General features: G+C 48.1%; 1 protein-coding gene across 6 annotated transcripts in view; it reads right to left on the bottom strand.

Moving 5' to 3' along the window:
- NEDD4L (NEDD4 like E3 ubiquitin protein ligase) overlaps window positions 1-24156 on the bottom strand; it is a 506193-nt gene that overhangs the window by 324508 nt on the left and 157529 nt on the right. For 4 of the 6 annotated variants that reach the window (XM_075587127.1, XM_075587140.1, XM_075587156.1 and 1 more), the window contains exon 2: window positions 9561-9634. The exons of 1 other annotated variant lie outside the window; for it this stretch is intronic. In XM_075587127.1, the coding sequence (XP_075443242.1) occupies window positions 9561-9634 (74 nt within the window). Of the gene's footprint in view, window positions 1-9560; window positions 9635-20680; window positions 20742-24156 lie in introns of those variants that run through there. One more of the 6 variants, XM_075587192.1, reaches the window with a different exon arrangement.

Here is a 24156-nt window from a genome sequence, read left to right as displayed (position 1 = left end):
ATCTTGAATTTCCTTATGTGCAGAAATGTATTTACTCTTGAGATTCAGAACTGCTCTGTATTCTCCAGATAATTTCCTGAGAAGATTGTGGAATATATTCATGTTCTCCTCTGAACATGGGACTTTTTTAATTACCTTGTTCCGTAACAATTGTCTTAATTGGACTTTGAGATATCCAAAAATGCTTTTGTCGAGACAGTTGTACAAATTCTAGTTTATACTCTGACATGATCTGCAGAACCCAATTGTCTTTTATGAATTGCACCTATACAGTTGTAAATTGAGCCAGCCTCCCACTGACCGTGAACTGTAGCGCTCACCTCATTTCATGGGAACTTGTCACTACTAAAAGAACCTTTTCCTCTGGGTCCACAAAAAGGCTGACCTGTTCGCCTCTCAATGCTTGTTGTCGGTGCAAAGAGCTTCTTCGATCGGCAAGTCTTAGCCTCTCTGTAAAGGATTAAAAAAAAAAATCTTCTATTTCTTCTCTTCTGGGGAAGGAAAGCACTCTTTCCTCCTAACAACATGGCTATTATTGCGTAGTTTCATACTCGACAGAAATTCGCCGTTAAAGGGCAGAGGACAGATATTGTTTTTAGAGGTAGAATCTGCTGCCCAATGCCTCTGCCACAGAGCTCTTCTTGCTGGTACTGAAAAAGCCACACTTCTTGCAGACCGACACACATTGTTCAGTCATTATGAAACAAGTGACCCCCTACTGATCGTAATGGATCTGTTCACCAGAACAGAAAAATTATGTGGCTACGATCTCATGGTCAACAGTGACATCTACAGGACTTTGTTTGCTTGCTGACACTGCCAGAAATATCCTTGACATTTGCTGGGACAGTTTTTAGAGAGTGGATGTGGTGTGTCGAGGAAAGGTTAAAAAAAACAAAAAAAACATAGCTTTCAGTCTGTTAATAAAGTTGCATGCAGAATTGGGCTGGTGTGTTAAGCACTCCTGACGAAGACGTAAAGCAGTGAAACGCGTTGAGTGGAGCGAACTGAATCCAGGAAGCAGAGAGCGAGACTCACTATTCTGTGAACATTCGGAGATTGTACCCAGAAGTGCGGGAACTCGACTGAGACGTCCATGTTTTAAAGAACATACACTTTGTATGTTTATTTTTTGCATATTTATTTTTTAAGTGTTTTAAAGAACTGTATATACCGTCCGCACTAATGCTCTCTTTTCTTTACTTCTGTTGGAAAGGTCTCTAAATCACCATACCATTGCAGACATGTGCCACAGTTTTGGAGACACCTTTATTATTTGCGAATATGCGAGTAAGAGCAGTAACATCAGATAATATATTTTTCTCTTAAAGGAAATTACAGTACACTATATTTTATTCTATTTCCTTTTCGGTTACCTCGTTGCATCCCCCTTGATTGGGATAACTGGTATGTAACATATTGCAGCATATTCTATGATGTCTGCTTCTACCAACCATTTTGGCCAAGCACTGCCATCTACTGCACTTATTCCCTAACGTGCTTGTCTGTCTCCCTACTTACCACTTAGACTGTAAGCTCTACGGGGCAGGGATTTCCTTTCCTATCATGTGATTTTGTTGCTGCACTTATTATATCATAATTCCCTGTACTGTATTGTCTCTTTTGTAAAGTGCAGAGTACACTGTGAGCACTATATAAAAGCAAGAATACACAAACAAGGGTAGCAAGCGTCTCAGTATTATTAGACCAATTGTTAGGTAAATCAGTTAAGAGAAAAGAAAGAGATTAGGTTCAAGAGGAATAATTTCCCCCGTAATATCCTTTAAGGAATCCCTGATTTCCTTCCAATATTAGATGCAGTAGATTTTAGATTAGATCTGCCATCGCCCCTCAACTGATTGAGTCTCGTTTTAAGGTCAACAAAGCTGGAGAGAGAACTTTTTCAAGGACTGACCCAAGGCTGTGGAATAAGCTCCCTATGTCATGGAACAAGAATCATATTTCTGTTTGACCCCCCTTCTGCTTGTCAGCTCCTTAAGGCAGAGGCACCAGTACCTCCGCTGCACGCGCGCCCGCGAGACTGGCGGCGCATGCAGACGATTCCCCGGTCTGCAGGGAGTTGCAGACCAAAAGACCAAGGGGGGCGTGGCGAGGGAGTGACGGGGGTGCGGCCATGACGTCACCTGGCAGGTTCGCCCTCATTGGCTGAACCGCCGGGGGGCGTGGCTTAGCGCTCTGTAGCGAGTCCTGCTCTCAATTCTATTGAGAGCAGGAGCAACTCGCGCCACAGCGCTGCGGCCCCTCCTCGCAGCGGGCCCGGTGCCATTGAGGGGAAGGCTCTCGTCCCTGCAGCGTCCGCCACAGCGGGGTCCAGCCCTAAGTTCAGCTGCATGCATTTGTTCCACACATACACCTGTGCCTGTGTGATGTATCAATATGTTGCCCTTTCTGCCTCTGAGCATGTAACCAGTGAGTTGCTTCAGCAACCTCTGAGATTCTTCTCAGAATGGGCTATTCTGCCCCCCCCCTGTCTTTGCTGACAGTAGTTTGTCCCATCTCACTTCTAGTGTGACCCTTTCTCCTCACTTCCTTTTCCACCCTGGAGACAGTGAGTACAGCACCCATCTCTGTTACACTCCCATGGCTAGGCCATCTCTTTCTACCTGTTTCTAACTACAAATCACTACTACATACCATCCACAAGAGCCTGTATTTACTGCTGCTTTTCCAATAAAGTGAAGGAAATATTATAGGACTTGGAGTGATTTGGAAAGGGAGCTGAGTTAATGCTATCTGGGGCAATTCACACATCACACGTGGCCCTGGCTTCAGAATACCCTACTATAATATAATATATAATATAATACCCCTACTGCTTTAAGAAATCAGGAAGCTTTACTTCCATTCAGGAAGGAATTTAAAAAACCTTCCTTCTTTGATTTGGGTCCTCTCCTTGCTCCTGTCAGATCGTGTGCTCCTCTCCACCCTCTGCTTCTCAAAAAAAGCCTGCCAAATACATTCTAAGGCTGCGTCCACGCTGCCCCTGAGCACGCTTGGCGCTTGACACATTTACTTAATTGAATCTGAATCTGAATCTGCACGGACACATATGCTCTCCCATGCTTGGCGCTTGGGAGACAAAGAAAATTGATTTTGAAGCGCGCTCTGCAGCAGTAAATGCACACACACACAGAAATAGCCCTGATCCATGTCCCCTGCTCGCGCTTGCAAATTTATGCAGGTAAGCCTAGCGCTCATCCTTGGAGTGTTGGTGACGTCACCGCTCTCAAGCATGAGCGTGCTCAGCGGCAGCGTGGCTGCAGCCTAATACCCTGGCAGCCACATTTCCTGCTCGTGTTACCCACCCTTTGTTGGACTTCCTCGTAGTTCCCCTATATGTTTTCTGTAGGTCTGGGATGGGTGGCCTCCCTAAATCCCTACATGCGATCTAGTACAGAGCTTTCTTGGTGAGTAGCGCGCTAGAAAAAGTTCTAAATAAATAGCCCATCTTTCATAATCAATTTCAAAGCCCATGTCCTGTTCCCTGGAATTTATATTTTTGTAGCGGACAATGGTTTAAAGAGTAAATTAAAAATTCAGGATAAAACACTTAATTTTTTTTTTTTTTTGATAGGAAAGATTCAAAAGGATTAAGAGGCTAATAGTGTTTCTAATCAAAGTGGAATTCTTCCAGTGATTGATTTGCAAAAAGGCAAATAAATCTGTGGGCAACAAAGAAAACGTCTCTCTCAACGTCTGAAATCTCACCATGTCTGTCAAGTAATTAGAACACATGACATATCATCAATTGCTGAAACAATCAATCTTTTGATTCTTTTTAAAATCTATGTGGCAGATGTCACAGGTCTAATTAAGATCCAAGTGTAAAGAAAACAGAAATATTGAACATTCCAGTGGAATTTTACACTATTTATCGCACTATTAATTTGAAGTAAAAAAAGAGGAGGGCGGGGTGAGAGAGGAGGGCGGGGGGCGAGAGAAGAGAGCGGAGGACGAGAGAGGAGGGCGGAGGACGAGAGAGGAGGGCGGGGGGCGAGAGAGGAGGGCGGGGGGCGAGAGAGGAGGGCAGGGGGCGAGAGAGGAGGGCGGGGGGCGAGAGAGGAGGGCGGGGGGCGAGAGAGGAGGGCGGAGGCGAGAGAGGAGGGCGGAGGCGAGAGAGGAGGGCGGAGGCGAGAGAGGAGAGCGGGGGGCGAGAGAGGAGAGCGGGGGGCGAGAGAGGAGAGCGGGGGGCGAGAGAGGAGAGCTATAGTGACTAGTCAGTTCGGCCACATGCTACTTTTTTATTTTTACGTCTGCCCCTCTGCATCAAGCAAAGTGTTAATGGGGTTAAGAAACAAATCACAATGCACAGACTTACGTGCATGTGGACAGCAATTTAAATACTGTATCTTTAAAAACCAAGAAATAACACCGGGAAACCATCTCAAGAACCAAGGGTTCCCCGGAGCTGAAAATAACGTGGGTCAACTCTGGAGGACACCCGGTTCCCAAACTGTAAAAAAAAAAAAAAAAAAAAAATCAAAGGGGCGTGGGGGATTTAGTTATGCAGGCTTGCTGCTTTAAAGCTTATGAAATGTTTTGTACGATCCTATGCTTCTGATTGGCTGGAAAGTGCATCATTATTTAGACAAGATCTACTGATTGACAAGGCATCTAATGAGAGGGCTGGAGCCCTTTAATATACTGCAAGAGGAGAACCAGCTAACCGTATTCACTTTTTTAACCAGCAGATGCAGCAGTTGTCCAAGTAGTTCAAGGTAGGGGGGTGCTTCACCACTGCACCTGTATGACTAGCTAATGTGCCAACACTGCCTGTAACAGGGACTTGTCCCTGTTTAAATAAAGCAGCCTCAGAGCTCTGAGAATCCAGCAGAGAGATAGTTAATTGCAGCCACTCAATTAACTAGTCTTCACCTGGACTAATGAGAGCTAAAATGCTTCATGCGAGACAGAGGAGAGAGAGATTCCTTAGCTCACATTTGGCTGACATAAGGAGAAGGAGGACATTCCAGAGATTTCCTTAGCCCACAACTGGTCTGACCTGAGGAAAATATGATGTCTTGATGCACACAGAAGGACTGTATGTTGACAGTAAGACAAGGGGCCAAGACCTCTATACCTGGACATAGAGTGCCATAGCACACAAGGATGCTGACCCAAGAGAACAGAGAGGAGGAGTCCCCTACAGCAACAACAACAGAAACAGATACGAGACTTTCTTGTTTTACTATTGTGTATATATATATATATTTGTTTGGGGTGGTAATCAGCCTAGCTACCCACCCAGTTAGATAGGGCATATACAGTACTGTCTAATTATTCTCCAAAGTGGAGCAGGTTTTTCTTTTATGATTTGTGTTTACGTTGTAAAAAAACAGGCAATAAAGCCTTATATTAATTTCACCCTAAAACGGTCTCCATTTGCATACCTCTGCACACATCTCTTACACTGCCTCAAAATTCTCTACTCGGAGATGTTGGATATCAAGTACCATGCTCTCTCAGTTCTGCAGGAATAAGGATGTTCTATGCCAGGCTACAGAAAATTAACTGTACATTTGATTGACAGGTGGTAAAACAGCAATGACTTGTATTTTGAAACCATCATACAATTATAAAGAACAGGCAGGTTTGAACTATTTGGCCCAATTAATCTGTCCATTTCCCCAGCCTTCTCTGGCATCACAGATCCGGCTGGATGCAAAACTTTTTTTTTTTTTTTCTGTCTAACCCTGTAATTTTCCCTTCAATAACTTCCTGATGACAGCACATCTGAAGAAGAGACTTCTGGGCTTTAAACATTCCACAACTAATTCCATCGAGAAATGTGGGTTGATGAAAAGGTACCCTGAAGTAGTACAAGCCAATCATCTTCGAGCGTTTTTACTGTTTGCCTGACCGACCTCATCCTTGCTCCAGCAGGGATATCCGGAAAACCTGACCTGTTGGTGGCCCTTGAGGACTGGAGTTGGCCGCCTCTTTGCAAGGGCGAAGTTCCCTGCATTTGATGCAATTTGATTATAATCCGGATTTTTTCTGCAATTCCGCAGAAACTGAAACATTTTCATACGTCATTTAAAATGTGCTTGAAATATTTCCGATTTAAACAAAGTGCTGAAGATTATCACTGCAAGCGCCTGAAGCTTTTTTATGCTGTGCACTTCGAGTACAAGTATGAGAACATAAACCACACCTCCCAATGTCTGACTCTATACATAATACAATCAGAAGAAGCATCCTTCGGGGATTCTGTCCACCCACACACACTGTAGGAGAGCAAAGATGTTTTCTTTAATGAGCCTATTAAATGACAAGCCTTATCAAAGAGAAAAGCACTGTGTTTGTGATAGACAGATATTAACAACTCGCTGCCATTACGGTTGTGTACAGCGTAACCTAAACGAGTAATCTTCCAGTCACGTACTGTAAGCATCTGTGTTTCCCATATGAAAAAGACTCAATCTAATTATATGACCATTATCTAAGCGTTCCTTAATAAGATGCAGTATTATTATTATTTTTTATAGAAGAACAAAGTCCACTTAGGAACATTACACAGTAATTACAGTACATTTTAGACTGGATAACTTGGTTTAGAATAGATTTCCCTCCTAGCAGGAAATAACAGGAAAGGAGCAGTTGTTAATTTAATGGGGATTTGCCAATTAACATAGCAAAGTGGAAAACACAGTCGACAATTCTTGTATTAGACACGTTTTTTTAATATTTTTAAAGAGACATTTATGATGGGGCTGGAGCAGAGTGCGGGTGAAAAGGAAATGGTCTTATTTATCTGAAGTAGAATGATTGCGCAATACCTTCCACCTCTATTCCTGACAAATCTCCAAGAAGCAGCTACAGGGAATCAGATGAGAGATGTGTGAACAGACTATAGAGGTAGAGGGCCATTTTCCACTATACTGTCAGACAGTGCTCTATGGCTGACGGAGGAGCGCGCCACACACCACAGCACGGCCCTCTATGGGGCAAGCGCCAGTAGCTGTGTGTGTGCGGGCGCGCAAAGCGCTGCAACGCGTACGCTGGCAGGGAAGACGAGAATTTTTTCTTCCCGTGCCGCGGTAACGTGGCGGCATGCAGCCAATGGCAGGGCAGATATGCCCCGTCATGGCCGCTGTAGTCTCTGCACACGCCGCCATGCTGGAAGGCACTCGTGCAGCAGGGAGGACTGGGACCGTAGTCTAAGGCTTTGGTCCCACTGCGTCCGGCAGCGCGCTCGGCCGCATGCGCGCTACTCACCATCCTCCTGAGGAGGTCCCAGTCCCTCCTCGCTGCACGGCTCACTACACGCTGTGACGCGTCAGCCGCCAGGGGATGCAAGAGAATTGTAATCCCAAGCAGCGACGCGTCACGTGGTGTTGCTGTGAGCCAATAAGGAGGGGAGGGCTTCGGAGAGGTGGAGGGGAGGGCTTCGGGAGGAGGGGAAAGCAGCTGCAGCACCAGCACCAAGACAGCCCCCCAGCTCTCTCCCACAGACTCTCTCCTCTGTGTCTGCAGATGCACGAGGGGGAGGGAACCCCTGGCAATGAGGAGAGGAGGCTTCGGGGAGCGGGTAAAGCAGCTACAGCACCAAGGGAGCCCCCCTGCTCCCTCCCACAGTCTCTCTCCTCTGTGTGAGCCGAGACACACTCCGGCACAGTGTGATGGCACCCCCCCCTGCTCCCTCCCACAGACTCTCTCCTCAGGGAGGCTTCGGGAAGCGGGGAGGCGGGGGAGGGAAACCCCTGACACACAGTGATGGCCCCGCCCCAACGTCATTTCCGCGCCCACCCGACCCGTTTTGGCCACGCCCCCTGCTCCAGCTCCCTACAGACCGCAGATAGCGGTCAAGTGCCTCTCCACGCGCCGCCTGTCTGCAGTGCGGGCGCGTGGTCTGAGGCAGCGGGGCGTTAGCCTTAGATGTAATCTACTGCTCATTCAGGGTTTTTCAACTGCGGTTCCGAGGAGCCCCTGGGTTCCTCGGGCGTCCCTGAAGGTTTCCCTGCAATTTTCAGATAATTTGAAAATTGTACCAACTACAGAAGAATTTACAATGCATCTGATCTCAGACGTGCTATTAGAGAGGGTTGGGGTTCCTTACAATGCATCTGATCTCGAATGCGCTATTAGAGGGTTGGGGTTCCTTAGAATGCATCTGATCTCAGACACACTATTAGAGAGGGTTGGGGTTCCTTACAATGCATCTGATCTCAGACACACTATTAGAGAGGGTTGGGGTTCCTTACAATGCATCTGATCTCAGACACGCTATTAGAGAGGGTTGGGGTTCCTTACAATGCATCTGATCTCAGACACGCTATTAGAGAGGGTTGGGGTTCCTTACAATGCATCTGATCTCAGATACACTATTAGAGAGGGTTGGGGTTCCTTACAATGCATCTGATCTCAGACACGCTATTAGAGAGGGTTGGGGTTCCGCAGAATTTTACAATATAATTATAGGATTCCTTAACCAAAACAAGGTTGAAAACCACTGGCTTAGAGCATAGGGCACGGGTGGGCAACTCCAGTCCTCAATGACTGAGTTACCCGTGATGAAGTAGGGATACCCTTAAAACCTGGCCTATTGGTGGCCCTTGAGGATTGGAGTTGCCCACCCCTGGCACGAGACCAGCAACATGTCGAAACACTCCCCGACCTCTCCGGCATGTTAGCTTTGACTGTCAATGTGGGACAGTTGTCACTCATTCATTGAAAGACTATTAGACACGGGTCATCATTTCATGAAACGAGATCAAAAAATGTTGGGGGAAGTGCAACAAGATCTTAATGCATTGTGCCAACCTGTAGGTGCTCTCGTACCTTGGAAGAGGAGATGGAGAGCATGTTGTAACGCTGCTTTTAATCATCATTTGATCTTGTGGAGATGACCTAAATGGAGTAGCTCTAAGCATGTTTTCAACACTTCACTTTAGGTTTAATGATGTATTTCTGAGAAATACTTATCAACATTTTTTTTTCTATTAGTATCAGTTATAATAGAAATGACTAAGAAAGCACAACCATCCCTCACCTTAAATGATTATGTATTTGTTGATAAATTTTTAAGAAGGCCCAAAAAATTGTTCTGATGGCATCAAAGCAAACACTGGGGAACACAATGTTTTTATATTGAAGGCGCTCAGCTAAATTATTTAATGAGGCCGTCGCTATTTTACAACAATATGTTCCCTATGAAACCGGTGTGTGTGGTTAATTAGGGGCGCTGCATATACGATCTGAATTCATACTAGTTTTTAGTGCCCGTGAGACTGTGTCAGCTTGTTACTTTGTTTACTTATTTCTTTGGCGATTAAGCACAGCCGGTGCTCAACTCCCGTCTTCAAGCACCCCCAACAGGTCAGGTTTTCAGGATATCCCCGCTTCAGCACAGGTGGCTCAATAAGAGGCAACAACTGAGCCACTGATTGAGCCACCTGTGCTAAAGCTGGAATATCCTGAAAACCTGACCTGTTGGGGGGGGGGAGGGTGTGGTCTTGAAGACCGGAGGTCAGCACCTCTGCATTACAAGATGGCAGGGATTAGCTTAAAAAACACACATTTAATGCACCAATAAATACCTGGCTCCGAAGATATCCTTCTTTGCCAAATCAATACCCGAGATGACCTTAACTCTGAGGACACGCGACTCCTCCTGTAACAAAACAAAATAGAAAGATAAAGGTTACAGGATTTCTCTTCATTTATTTCCTTGTCTCACGCTCCATTAAAACAGGTTGTATCAAATGGGAATAACTCATTAAATTGTAATACGGTGTTTTATACAGTAATCTCATGTGGGCACAACAGACGTGTTTTGCCACAAAGGCAGCTTAAGAAACACAGACTGCAAAGGTAACTCATTTATTATACAAACGTCTATATGTTGTATATCTTCATCAAATTGTGTATGAACATAATCCCCCATTTGTTCTACAGTGTTCTGTTATTTTCATGGAAAAAAAAACTGAAACCAATTAGGAAACAACAAATACAACAAGCGACTTAAAACCACGCTATTGCCTACATTATTCCTAAACATACACAATACTGTAAATGCTGCTTACGGTCACATTTGGAATTAATCAACATAACAGTGAAACACATACAGCAAACATGTGATCAGTGTGCCTGCATGAAGCAGTTTTTAGGGGGGAAAAGTCTGTGTACAGTACAGGCAGTCCTCGGTATCCGACGTTACGCTTACCGGCGAATGCGTTATCCGACGCCGCACAATGCAGTCACCGGACGCATTGTCCGATGCCGAATTCGCGTATCTGATAGGTCACCGCCGCCGATTTACATTGGACCCGCATTCCGGCGGTCCATTAACTGACGGCGGTTTGCAGGACGCATTCCGTCGGACTCACTGTATGCATGAACCGTATGTCCATTTATATAGCACCTCACAGCAGTAATACACGTGACATATATAATGTAACACATCATGGGAATACGCGCTTGAGACATAATAGTAATATTAGGAAAGGGAGTCCCTGCCCCGAAGAGCTTACAATCTAAGTGCTAAGTAGGGTGAAGTTACAGAGACAGGAGGAGAGTGTTCTGGCTGCTATGATTAATTAGAAAAACTATTTAGGAACGTATCAATAAGGCCCATGATCGGGACGAAGAAAGCAAACAAGAGATATATATATATATATATATATACACACACACACACACACTGTATATACATATATATAGGCAGGGGTGTTCCTCACAGCAGTGGTGCAGCCGCAGCAACACAGTAGGAACAAGACAGCACTCAGAGGTAATTTTCAAAAAGATTGTATTAGAGTACGTGGCACAAATGCCAATGTTTCGGTCCTCCCCTGTGAGGACCGAAACGTTGGCATTTGTGCCACCTACTCTAATACAATCTTTTTGAAAATTACCTCTGAGTGCTGTCTTGTTCCTACTGTGTTGCTGCGGCTGCACCACTGCTGTGAGGAACACCCCTGCCTGATAACTACTGCTAAGGGACATGCATCTACCTTTTACTGCATACAAGTGAGTGCCAACTACTCTCCATTGTGTGTGTATATATATATATATATATATATATATATATATATATATATAAAAAGTAGAAAATAGCCGTGTTAGTCCAGTTGCGATAGTGCAGAATAAATGAGTTATTCAGTATTCGGTGATACCTTTTTAATTGGACTAACAATTTATGTCATAGGACAAGCTTGCTTGTAATTATCCTGCTTGCCTCTATTCTTATCCACACTTTCTCTCCCCCCCAGTACCCCTCCCCCTCCCCACTTTTCTTTGACACAGTCCCCTGGCTTCAAACACTTAACACCCTACCTTATCTACAGTAAATATCTGTTTTTTTTTTCCTCTCTCCACCCTGTTTTAGCCATTGAACCCTTTGTATATCAGTATTGCTTGACCTGAAGAAGAGAGGATAACTCTCGAAAGCTTGTCCTATGACATAAATTGTTATTCCAATAAAAAAAGGTATCACCGAATACTGAAGAACTCAACTGGACTAACACGGCTATTTTCTGATATAGATATATATAGATATATATATATATATATATATATATATATATATATATATATATATCTTATACTATATTAGTGAAAGCACTGTATGTTTGCCTGCCTGCCTGGATGTCCGGTGTCCCTAGGGGAAATCTCATTGGTCCCTTGGCCCGCCCGCCCCCGCACACCTCTCATTGGCCTGAGGCGGAGTGACACAGGGACACACACACAGGGACACACACACACACACACACACACACACACAGGGACACACACACACCAGGGAACACAGGGACACACACACACACAGGGAACACAGGGACACACACACACAGGGACACACACACACACACACACACACACACACAGGGACACACACACACACAGGGACACACACACACACACACACACACACACACAGGGACACACACACACCAGGGAACACAGGGACACACACACACACAGGGAACACAGGGACACACACACACAGGGACACACACACACACACACACACACACACACAGGGACACACACACACACAGGGACACACACACACACACACACACACACACAGGGACACACACACACAGTGACAGACACACACACAGTGTCACACACACACAGTGACACACACACACACACACACACACACACACACACACACACACACTGTTACATACATTAGCGGGGCTCACAGTGTTAGCAGCACCCGCGCGCACCTCCTCCTCTCCCCGTGTCTCCCGCGCTTTCACCCCGACCCCCCCCTCCCCCGGCGCCGCTACAGTCAGCGGGACACACACACTATTATTACCCCTTCAGCGCCCCCCCCCACCCAGTGTCAGCGGCCGTGCGAGACCCCCCTCTATATCTCCCACCTCTCCCCCCCCCCCCCACACACATATACATGCCCCCTCTCCCCGGCGCTACAACTCACCCCTCCCCGGCGGGGGAACAGCCAGTGGCCAGGCAGGCTGCCTCGCGGCGCCGAGTGCCCAAGATGGCGGCGCCCGGGACACAGCGGGGGAGCGGCCACAACACGCTGCCTCCTGCCTCAGATCCACGTGGGACCTGCCGCATGGGTGAGTGAGCGGCCTTCACCTCCCCTCCACCCCCCCCTTCACCTCCCCTCCACCCCCCCCCATCCCTCCAGTGTCAGTGTCTCCCCGATACCCCCCCCCCGGCGCTACAACTCACCCCTCCCCGGCGGGGGAACAGCCAGTGGCCAGGCAGGCTGCCTCGCGGCGCCGAGTGCCCAAGATGGCGGCGCCCGGGACACAGCGGGGGAGCGGCCACAACACGCTGCCTCCTGCCTCAGATCCACGTGGGACCTGCCGGATGGGTGAGTGAGCGGCCTTCACCTCCCCTCCACCCCCCCCTTCACCTCCCCTCCACCCCCCCCCATCCCTCCAGTGTCAGTGTCTCCCCGATACCCCCCCCCCGGCGCTACAACTCACCCCTCCCCGGCGGGGGAACAGCCAGTGGCCAGGCAGGCTGCCTCGCGGCGCCGAGTGCCCAAGATGGCGGCGCCCGGGACACAGCGGGGGAGCGGCCACAACACGCTGCCTCCCGCCTCAGATCCACGTGGGACCTGCCGGATGGGTGAGTGAGCGGTCTTCATCTCCCCTCCACCACCCCCTTCACCTCCCCTCCACACCAGTGTCAGTGTCTCCCCGATACCCCCCCCCCCCCCCCCGGCGCCGCTACAGTCAGCGGGGGAGCGAGCGAGCGCCCGGGACACAGCGGGGGAGCGGCCACAACACGCTGCCTCCCGCCTCAGATCCACGTGGGACCTGCCGGACGGGTGAGTGAGCGGCCTTCACCTCCCCTCACCCAACCCTCACCCCCCATCACCTCCCCTCACCCCCTTTCACCTCCCCTCACTCCACTTCTCCCTTCCACCCCCCTTCACCTCCCCCCCTCCACCCCCCCTCCACCTCCCCCTCACCTCCCCTCCACCCCCCCTTCACCTCCCCTCCACCCCCCCCCTTCACCTCCCCTCCACCCCCCCCTTCACCTCCCTTCCACACCCCCTTCACCTCCCTTCCACCCCCCCTTCACCTCCCTTCCACTCCCCCTTCACCTCCCTTCCACTCCCCCCTTCACCTCCCTTCCACTCCCCCCCTTCACCTCCCCTCCTCCCCCCCCTTCACCTCCCCTCCACCCCCCCCTTCACCTCCCCTCCACCCCCCCCCTTCCCACCGCCTCCCCCCCCCCCTTCCCACCGCCTCCCCCCCCCCCTTCCCACCGCCTCCCCCCCCTTCCCACCGCCTCCCCCCCCTTCCCACCGCCTCCCCCCCCCTTCCCACTGCCTCCCCCTCCTTCCCACCGCCCCTTCCCTCCACCTCCCCCCGCCCCTTCCCTCCACCTCCCCCCGCCCCTTCCCTCCACCTTCCCCCGCCCCTTCCCTCCACCTTCCCACCGCCTCCCCCCCCTTCCCACCGCCCCCCCCCTTCCCACCACCTCCCCCCCCTTCCCACCGCCTCCCCCCCCCTTCCCACCGCCTCCCAACCCCCTTCCCACCGCCTCCCAGCCCCCCTTCCCACCGCCTTCCCCCACCCCTTCCCACCGCCTCCCACCGCCTCCCCCCACCCCTTCCCACCGCCTCCCCCCACCCCTTCCCACCGCCTCCCCCCCCTTCCCACCGCCTCCCCCCCCCTTTCCACCGCCTCCCAACCCCCTTCCCACCGCCTCCCAGCCCCCCTTCCCACCGCCTTCCCCCACCCCTTCCCACCGCCTCCCACCACCTCCCCCCACCCCTTCCCACCGCCTCCCCCCACCCCTTCCCACCGCATCCCCCCACCCCTTCCCACCGCCTCCCACCCCCCCTTCCCACCGCCTCCCCCCCCCTTCCCACCGCCTCCCACCCCCCGCCATCCCACCCCCCGCCTTCCCACCGCCTCCCACCCCCCGCCTTCCCTCCGCCTACCCCCACCCCTTCCCACCGCCTCCCACCCCCCCTTCCCACCGCCTCCCCCCCCCTTCCCACCGCCTCCCACCCCCCGCCATCCCACCCCCCGCCTTCCCACCGCCTCCCACCGCCTACCCCTTCCCACCACCTCACCCCTCCCCCCCCATCCCACCACCTCCCCCCCCTTTCCACCACCTCCCCCCCTTCCCACCACCTCCACCCTCCCCCCCTTCCCACCACCTCCCCCCCTTCCCACCACCTCCTCCCCCTTCCCCCTCCTCCCCCTTCCCACCACCTTCACCCTCCTCCCCCTTCCCACCACCTTCCCCCTCCTCCCCCTTCCCACCACATCCCCCCTTCTCTCCCTTTCCACCACCTTCCCCCTCCTCCTCCTTCCCACCACCTCCCCCCTTCCCACCACCTCCCCCCTTCTCCCCCTTCCCACCACCTCCCCCCTTCTCCCCCTTCCCACCACCTCCCCCCTTCTCCCCCTTTCCACCACCTCCCCCCTTCTCCCCCTTTCCACCACCTCCCCCCTTCTCCCCCTTTCCACCACCTCCCCCCTTCTCCCCCTTTCCACCACCTCCCCCCTTCTCCCCCTTTCCACCACCTCCCCCCTCCTCCCCCTTCCCACCACTTCTCCCCTTCCCCCCCCCGCTCCCCTTCCCCCCCTCCGCTCCCCTTCCCCCCCTCCGCTCCCCTTCCCCCCCTCCGCTCCCCTTCCCCCCCCTCCGCTCCCCTTCACCCCCCCTCCGCTCCCCTTTCCACACCCCCCTCCGCTCCTCTTCCCCCCCCCCCTCCACCTCTTTTTCCCCTTTCCCCTCCCACCCCCTCCCACACTTCCACCCCCTCTAACCCTTCCCCCCCTCCTCTAACCCTTCCCCCCCCTCCTCTAACCCTTCCCCCCCCTCCTCTAACCCTTCCCCCCCCTCCTCTAACCCTTCCCCCCCCTCCTCTAACCCTTCCCCCCCCTCCTCTAACCCTTCCCCCCCCTCCTCTAACCCTTCCCCCCCCTCCTCTAACCCTTCCCCCCCCTCCTCTAACCCTTCCCCCCCCCTCCTCTAACCCTTCCCCCCCCCTCCTCTAACCCTTCCCCCCCCCTCCTCTAACCCTTCCCCCCCCCCTCCTCTAACCCTTCCCCCCCCCTCCTCTAACCCTTCCCCCCCCTCCTCTAACCCTTCCCCCCCCTCCTCTAACCCTTCCCCCCCCTCCTCTAACCCTTCCCCCCCCTCCTCTAACCCTTCCCCCCCCTCCTCTAACCCTTCCCCCCCCTCCTCTAACCCTTCCCCCCCCCCCTCTAACCCTTCCCCCCCCCCTACTCTAACCCTTCCCCCCCCTCCTCTAACCCTTCCCCCCCCTCCTCTAACCCTTCCCCCCCCTCCTCTAACCCTTCCCCCCCCTCCTCTAACCCTTCCCCCCCCTCCTCTAACCCTTCCCCCCCCTCCTCTAACCCTTCCCCCCCCTCCTCTAACCCTTCCCCCCCTCCTCTAACCCTTCCCCCCCTCCTCTAACCCTTCCCCCCTCCTCCACCCCTTGCCCCCCTCCTCCACCCCTTGCCCCCCTCCTCCACCCCTTGCCCCCCTCCTCCACCCCTTGCCCCCCTCCTCCACCCCCTCCTCCCCTTCCTGCCGCCCTTCGCCTTCATGCCCGCCTTACCGCCTCCCCACCCCCGCCTCTGCCTTTCACCCGCCCTTACTCGGCCGCCTTTGCCTTTCACCCACCGCCTCACAGCCGCTGCACGCACTCAACAGACACCCGCCACACTCGACACATACCTGCCGCCACACACACCTGCTGCCTCCAGCCCCTACGCACCGACATCACTGACCCACCGCCTCACACCCTAGCAGGACCCCCACTCACAGACAGCACTCACAACCCACGCGCCAGCCGCCGCCTCACACCCTTGCAGGACCCCCACTCACAGACAGCACTCACAACCCACGCACCACCCGCCGCCTCACACCCTAGCAGGACCCCCACTCGCACACAGCACTCACAACCCACGCGCCACCTGCCGCCTCACACCCTAGCAGGACACACGACTCAGATTTTTACATCACTTATGCCACCAAAATATACATTGTACTGTGGTGTGGTTACATTAAACCATTTTTATACAACATCGTATTACATTTTCTTCCATCTTTCTTTTCAATATTATTATCCAACCTTTACAACAAACAGTCACCTATTGTTCCACGATTTATAAATAATACTACCTATTACGCATTTACATCCCGGGCAACGCCGGGTCTCTCAGCTAGTATATATATATATATATATATATATATATATATATATAGACATATGGAGACCAGGGGATCCTGATAGCCAAAAAGAGACAGCACACTGCAGGTATGGTATCAAAAAAGTGTATTCAGTAACACAAGGCCGCCAACGTTTCGGTCCTCCCAACGGGACCTTCCTCAGGGACGCACTGCCCTGAGGAAGGTCCCGTTGGGAGGACCGAAACGTTGGCGGCCTTGTGTTACTGAATACACTTTTTTGATACCATACCTGCAGTGTGCTGTCTCTTTTTGGCTATCAGGATCCCCTGGTCTCCATATGTCTACATACTCTCTATGGGACAAGCATCTGCCTCCTGCAACAAAACCGTGAGTGCTAATATCCATACCTGACATATATATATATATATATATATATATATATATATATATATATATATATATATATATATATATATATATATATATATATATATATACACACACACACATGTATATATATGCATGTGTATATATATTATATACACACACACACACAGATAAAATTAGCACATACTAGTGTGCGTAAATATTACAAATTTAACTAGTATGAATTAATGTATAATGTATTATAAAATCTATATATAACAAACCTAAACAATTAGATTATACCAAAGTAATAATGATTATTGAACAAGTGCAGTGCTTAAAAAATTCTTAGACTCATACACAACACCACAAGTACAAAAAATATTATAACATGGATGAAAAAAGTCCACTATAATGTAGAAGAAAAAATGGCAGTTCAGCGTGGCCCACGCGACCCAACGCGTTTCGTCAAAATGATGCGTCAAGAGAAAAGCCTTGAGAAAGTCACATCATTGGGAAAAAACGCGTGGGGTCACATGGGCCACACCGAGGGGTAATGACCCACTGTTCTGCTGAGATGCAAACAAAATAGCTGGTCTTGGACTTCTCTTTTGGAGAGTCTTTTATGCTGTATGCACGGCGACCTCCTAGACTGTTTACTGTTGCAAATATTATGCTCCAGCGGCTACAACACCCTCCGTGCACTACGTACGCACACACACACACACACACACAAGTATTCACCCCATACCAATAATGTCACATGTTGTTGAATTACAAATAATATACAGGTATATACAGATTTTGAAACAAACCTTTTTTTTTAATTCTAAGCCACAAAGCTGTAGTGGTTACACTGAACACTGTTATATGAGGAGGAGGTTAAATGTCAACAAATGAAATGTACAAATGAAATATATTGGTTGCATAAGTATTAAGCCCTTTGCGTTAGTACTTGGTAGAAGCACCTTTTGCTGCAATTACTGCTCTTAAGTCGTTTTACTGTAGATAGGTCTCTACTAGCTTTGCACAGTAGGATGGTGAAAGTTTTGCCCATTCTTCAAAGGAAAATGGATCCAATTCTAATAAGTTTGTTGAGGATCATCGAAGGACTGCAATCTTCAAATCTTGTCGGAAATGATTGGATTCAAGTCAGAAGTTTGGATGGGCCACTCAAGAACATTGCTTGACAGTTGGGATAGTGTTGACTGGGTGATGTGCAATGCTGGGCTTGCGCCTCATGTCATGATTGGAATTAAGACCAAAAAGTTAAATTTGTCTCGTCTGTTCACAAAACCATTTTCCATATGTCTGCAGTATCAACTACATACGTTTTGGCAAACTCCATGTGTTTTACGATGAGTCTTTTGTAGTAATGGCTTCTTTATTGCCACCGGTTTATCTACCGTACGTCAGCTTTGTGTAGGGACCGGCTTAGTGTTTGTGTGTGAACACCGATTCCCATTTAAGACACAGAACTTTGCAGATCTCTCAAGGTCATTGTTGGCTTCAGAGTGACATTCAGAACCAGTTTCCTGCTTTCCCGGCTGCCCAGTTTGGGAGGGTGACCTGATCTGGGTAGTGTCTGGGTGGTATGATGCATCTTCCACTTCTAAATGATGAACCACTGTGCTGAGAGGGATAATAAGCATCTTTGACATTTTCTTGTACCCTGCTCCTACTCTGTGACGCTCTACCACGTTATCCCTGACTTGTTTCGAAAGCTCCTTGGTCTTCATGGTGGCTTTGTTGGATTACTATGGGAGTTGCAGCTTGAAAGTCTTTATATGTCTGAGGGGAATGATCTACAAGTTAAACCACTTTGATTTTGAAAACGTATGCAACTGAGATGAATCTGTTTTTCCTCTGTAAATCACAAAAAGTTGAATATTTTTGATGAGCTGGGTCTCGATAAGGTGGAAAAGATTGGCAAACGTTCTTCACCATACAGAGAACTTTGAAAAAGCCCTTCCGAATCTGTCCACATCCCACGCAGCAACTAATAGTTTGTGGTATAAGAGGTAAGCCTATACTTTCCAATGAACTCTACTCGGAGTCCAATATGTATTAATGATCCAGTCCTGTGTTTAATTATCCTTTTGTTGGCCTGTAATATTTTTGTTCTGGAGTAAAGAACAAAGGCTGGCCGGGATGTCCAAGGCTGCCCGGAGACAGTTGTCAGATTGCCAACAATGCACACGAAGAAGCCCACTTTTTACACCATGTTTCTCAACCTCTTAAAAACTGTGGGACCCATTAAAAAAAAAATATATAATTATTTTTATTATTATTATTATTTTTTTTCAAACATTGTGACTGTGAAACACCAGCCCATTTATATATCCGATGTACTTATCCCACTATGGTAGTAATACTTTTATTTGTTTTTAAACTAGAAGCTTTGAGATGTATAATGTAGAACGTGATACTGTATAGTAGATTTAATGATCTTTTGAATCATAACATTAACAAGAATATAGCAAAACACAGAAGCACAAGGTTGTAAGGAGCACAGATTGAAAACCACGGTTATCATAGATAGGTCAATTGGCCAGCACAATAAGGGTCCGTGCAGTTGCAGCACTCAGTCGACATAGAGGTGCAACACAGAGGAAATAATCTGTGTGGACAGGTATATATAGTTTGATCCAGTACTTTACTGTGCAGACTTATCTGCACAAAGACAAAGCGTTGGCTGTAAGATGTAGTGTAAGTAATGCACTCACATTTCCATTTCATTTAGAACATCTGAACCTAGTGCTAATTCCACCATCCTCAACTGTTCAATTACTCTTCTCTTCACCAATAACCTCATTAGTGAGATCACGACAACTAAGGGGGCTATTCATTCAACTGTGAGGGCGCCGATCGGGTTAATGGGAGTCTCCCTGCGATAGTTCCTTTATTGCAATTTAATGATCAAGTGAACAGCATCTTTAAAGGAGCAATCTAAGCAATATCCTCTTATACGAGTGCTTTTTTTTTTTTTAAATAAATCAGTTTGGAAGTATTAGATAATACTTACTATCTTTTTTTTTTAATTTTAAAATTCAACTCAATGCCATTTTTAATTAGTTTAATATACCAAGCATCCTTTGATTTCTACAGCAGGCTTTAACCCACCTCCCCAGCAGTGCAAAATATGTATAACACTTTCCTGTTTCTGATCATTTGTTGCCAATGTTCCCAGCAGTTTGAGCTGCAAACTGTAACAATAGATAATGTCACCTCGGTAATATAAGGATACATTGTAGCTGCTGAGTTACACTAACTGAAGGATTGATTTGAAACTGGAAGGCGGCCATTTACTGAACCCTGGGAAACAGGATTTTGCTGATCGATCACGGGAGAACCTAATCGATCGGCAGGTTAGGTAATTAGTTTTCAATAAAGGTAATGAAATGCTGCATATATTAAATCAAAACAAAAAAAGAGATTTAAAAATATATATTTTTAAGCTACTTGGATTGCCTCTTTAAAGAAACAACACAGCTATAGATAGGGCGAGGATGTGTTCCAATCATTGCTGCAAAAGGTTATTCTGCAATACACTTTAGAACCCTACAACAGAGAGCATTGCACAGCTTTCAGCTACAAAATGGGATAAAAAACTGTATTGTTGTCAAATGTTTTATAGCAGAGTATAGAACAGAAATAGATGCACTTTATCTCACTCGCCATATATCCCAATACTCACAATCCAGTAGCCTCTACCTTCCGCACCCCGTACTGTGATTGCACTTCCATGAGGCACATTGATCACCCCACAGTTTGATTTTAAATAGCTACTGCCTTCCTGTCATACAGAAGGATAGTGAGTAATGCTCACGCCTCCTCCATATACACACATAAAACAATATTTATATATGCTCTTTCACAGGCTTAAATAAATATGCCAGGGCACAATTGTCTATTTTATGGCTGTTGTTTTCAGTAGAGAACTGGCACAAAGGGGAAGCTGGTCCATCAAAGCTCTTTGTAAATGAAATATACTTATAAACATACACGTTTTATTTTAAATACTGTTTACAGGTGTATGTAAAGAAAATGAAAGAAAAACGAATTCCTCTAAATCAATCATTTTCCTATTTACTGTACCCGTCTGTGTATTGCAGTTCCATTTGCACTGAAGGGGTTAGACAAGAACATTAACATAGGAAATAAACTAAATATTTGACCTGGTTGAAAGGAAATCAACAATATGAAACTGGTTTAGCAGCCTTATTTATCCCCTAATCCAATGATTTATTTTACCTGAACCTCAGGTTACCCTGGAACAGGACCATGATAGTCTTTCCACCGAGACACCTAACCAGTCCCGTCCCTAGGTGGTAAGCAGGTAAGGCACCACCTAGGGGAGGCAGGTCTCAGGGGGAACAAAAGGGAAAGTGCAGCAGCACTGCTGCTTTGCTTTTTTTTTAATGCATGTACAGTAGGATTGAAGCAGGGGGTCTGCGGAGCTGAACCGCGGTACATAGATACTTACTTCCTCAGGGGGTGCCGGTATCTCAGGTTCAGGTTTAAAGTCCCATGGCACATGCGCCAACAGGAAGCTGCCCATGACATCCGGCTTCCAATTGGTCCATGTGATGGGACAGCTAAACCTGAGCTGAGATACCAGCACCCCCTAAGGAGGAAAGTATCTCAGGAAGCAGGGGGGCCAGGAGCAGAAAGCATCAATGAATGTGGCTCAGATCTGGAGACTTCCTACCTGGGAGGAGGGTGCGGGGGGGGGAGGGTGCAGGGGGGGGAGGGTGCGGGGGGGGGGGAGGGTGCGGGGGGGGGAGGGTGGATTTTGGGAGAACTTTTTTTTGGGGGGGGGGAGAGTTTCCTTTGAGGGGGGAAGGGCATCCTTAATAGCGCTTGCCTAAGTGCGGCACATACTGTAGGGATGGGCCTGCACCTAGATAATGAGATACGTACAGGACAAAGTAACGTACTGGACGATGCACACCGCAAGTGATATACAATGAATAATGGCATGCCGATTGTCATAGTGACTCATCACGTATTCATTGGCATACGGACTACGGTGATAGTGGTGATATCGGAACACAACGGGGCTACACCAGAATATCTCCTGAACCAGGTGGATCCCGGTGGGAGGATAACTGCTGTCCTGCTTTAAAGGATCATGATACAGTATAAAGAATAAAAACGTCTGTACTGAACACGAAAACGAAGTCCAGATTTCAAAATGGTGGACTGTCCATATTCAAAGGAAGTTTAATTTAAGTTAAAATTGGCTGAAATTAAGCAAGTATTATTGGTTGACATTTCTGACGCCTCAAACAATAAACAGGATGGGTGGTGTTTTGGCTTAGTTTACACTTTTTTATTTTTATATAACCAAAATCCTGTGTTTTGATTTTGCCAAAACTATTGGTTTTAGTACTGGAAGGCAAAAAAAAAAAGGAACAAATGAATTTTTGGCCACTTTTAACTTTTTGCAAAAGTATACAGGTTTTTTTTATTTATTTTTTAAGGGTTTAAAAAAAAAATAGCAAATCATTTCACCCCAATTTTTTTTTTTTACAAAAATGTCTTCCAAAGTTCAAATCTGCAAAGTTTTGATTTCAAACCTACTGTATGAACCTTCCTACCTTTAATAAACACTGTACATTATACTATCTCACGGGACCACCAATGACATGAGGGGAACCATAAACAAGAAATAAAACATTTTTAAATTAGTAAGAAAAAACATGAAACTATGAGATCCGAGTATCCACACACAGTACAGACGTTTGTTTTTGACGAACACCCTTTTCTGAGGCTAGCTGTGTTACGTGTAACAAGTTCGTTCAAGTTTCTTATGTCTGGTACCTCAGATATGACCATTAAAAAATGTACGTAGAAAAAAAAAAAAGTGCAATAAGTGAAGAGCAAAAGTTCACAATACGTGCGTTCTCGGTAACGCCTCCCTAATTCCTCCTCCTGACACACTAGAAATGCCAGCTCGTACTGATTGACAGTCCGCCTTATTAGCTACATTTACACAGATAATTTCCCACCAGCACTCCCATTGACTTCAATAGAAAAAAAAAAACGTATTTTTCAATTAAAATACAATTTTTGTCAACCGGAAAACCCAAATCTCGCAGATATCTTGGTGTTTGAAGTCTGACATGCCCAGAAAATCACAAGCTGAAGCACGCGGGGGGCATAATTGGAAACTACCGTGATGCCTGATGCAAAGATACACAAAATGAAAACGACACCCTTTTGTGTCAATATTGCATTAAAACTGCTGCCTGCATGAATGAACTCCAAAACGGTCCTAATGTGTGATCACATTAATGTTTGAATTATTTCGAACACACACCTAATGTGTTTCCATTGAAAAGAAATAACCACAAATGCCATTTGTTTCATTGCTGGATGGCTTTGTAGGCTATGGTAAAATTATAAAATGCAGGCTGCTCTGGCAATGAAAATGTTAAAATGACATGGCCATAAAAGGCTAAATTATTGAAAACAAGTGATCGTGGGGGAAAAAAAAAAGTGTGTTGGCCTATGTTTTCTTTTGGTTCCTACACAACATTGTGAGAAACTACATACAGGCATACCCCGGTTTAAGGACACTCACTTTAAGTACACTGGTGAGGTGCCCTATGTATGGATGGGAGTGGCTACAGTTAGTGACATCAGAGATGTGCCTGTTTTCTGAGGTATATAAGGCACAGCACTGCCCATAGTTAGAGTGTTGGGGGAGAGCGTTGGAGGAAGGAATAAGTCTGTGTTGAGACTTGTGAATGGAGGGCCCACTAGTGCAGTAACTAGTGGCCCGTTTCTACATCAAGTAGCATCAAGCCTGACAAGGCCACACTGTGTCCAGGGACCTGGTACAGGGGTGATTTCCCTGCGGGGAGAGGGGATCCCACTCCATTGGGAGGGTGTACCTTTTCAAGGGACAGTATGGCGAGATGTGCGGCTGAGCTAACCGCTGCAAGGGGCAGTCTGTCCATACCATCATCAATAAAGATGCCCTGTTCAAAGACAACCCCACTTTGTGAGTGTGAAGTTACTCTCCAGTGGAAGTCACCACCAAGAAGGAGTTCCTCATCAGACCCATCTCCCTGCGGAAGCAGAGATCCTGATGAGGTGGAGGCGCTGCACGTGATATAGGTAGAACTCGCACACACTACCTCAGCTGCCTGTCTGGATTGACAA

Source organism: Ascaphus truei, chromosome 1, assembly GCF_040206685.1.
Source record: "Ascaphus truei isolate aAscTru1 chromosome 1, aAscTru1.hap1, whole genome shotgun sequence".
Taxonomy (NCBI): domain Eukaryota; kingdom Metazoa; phylum Chordata; class Amphibia; order Anura; family Ascaphidae; genus Ascaphus; species Ascaphus truei.
This window is presented reverse-complemented; position numbering and strand designations above follow the sequence as displayed.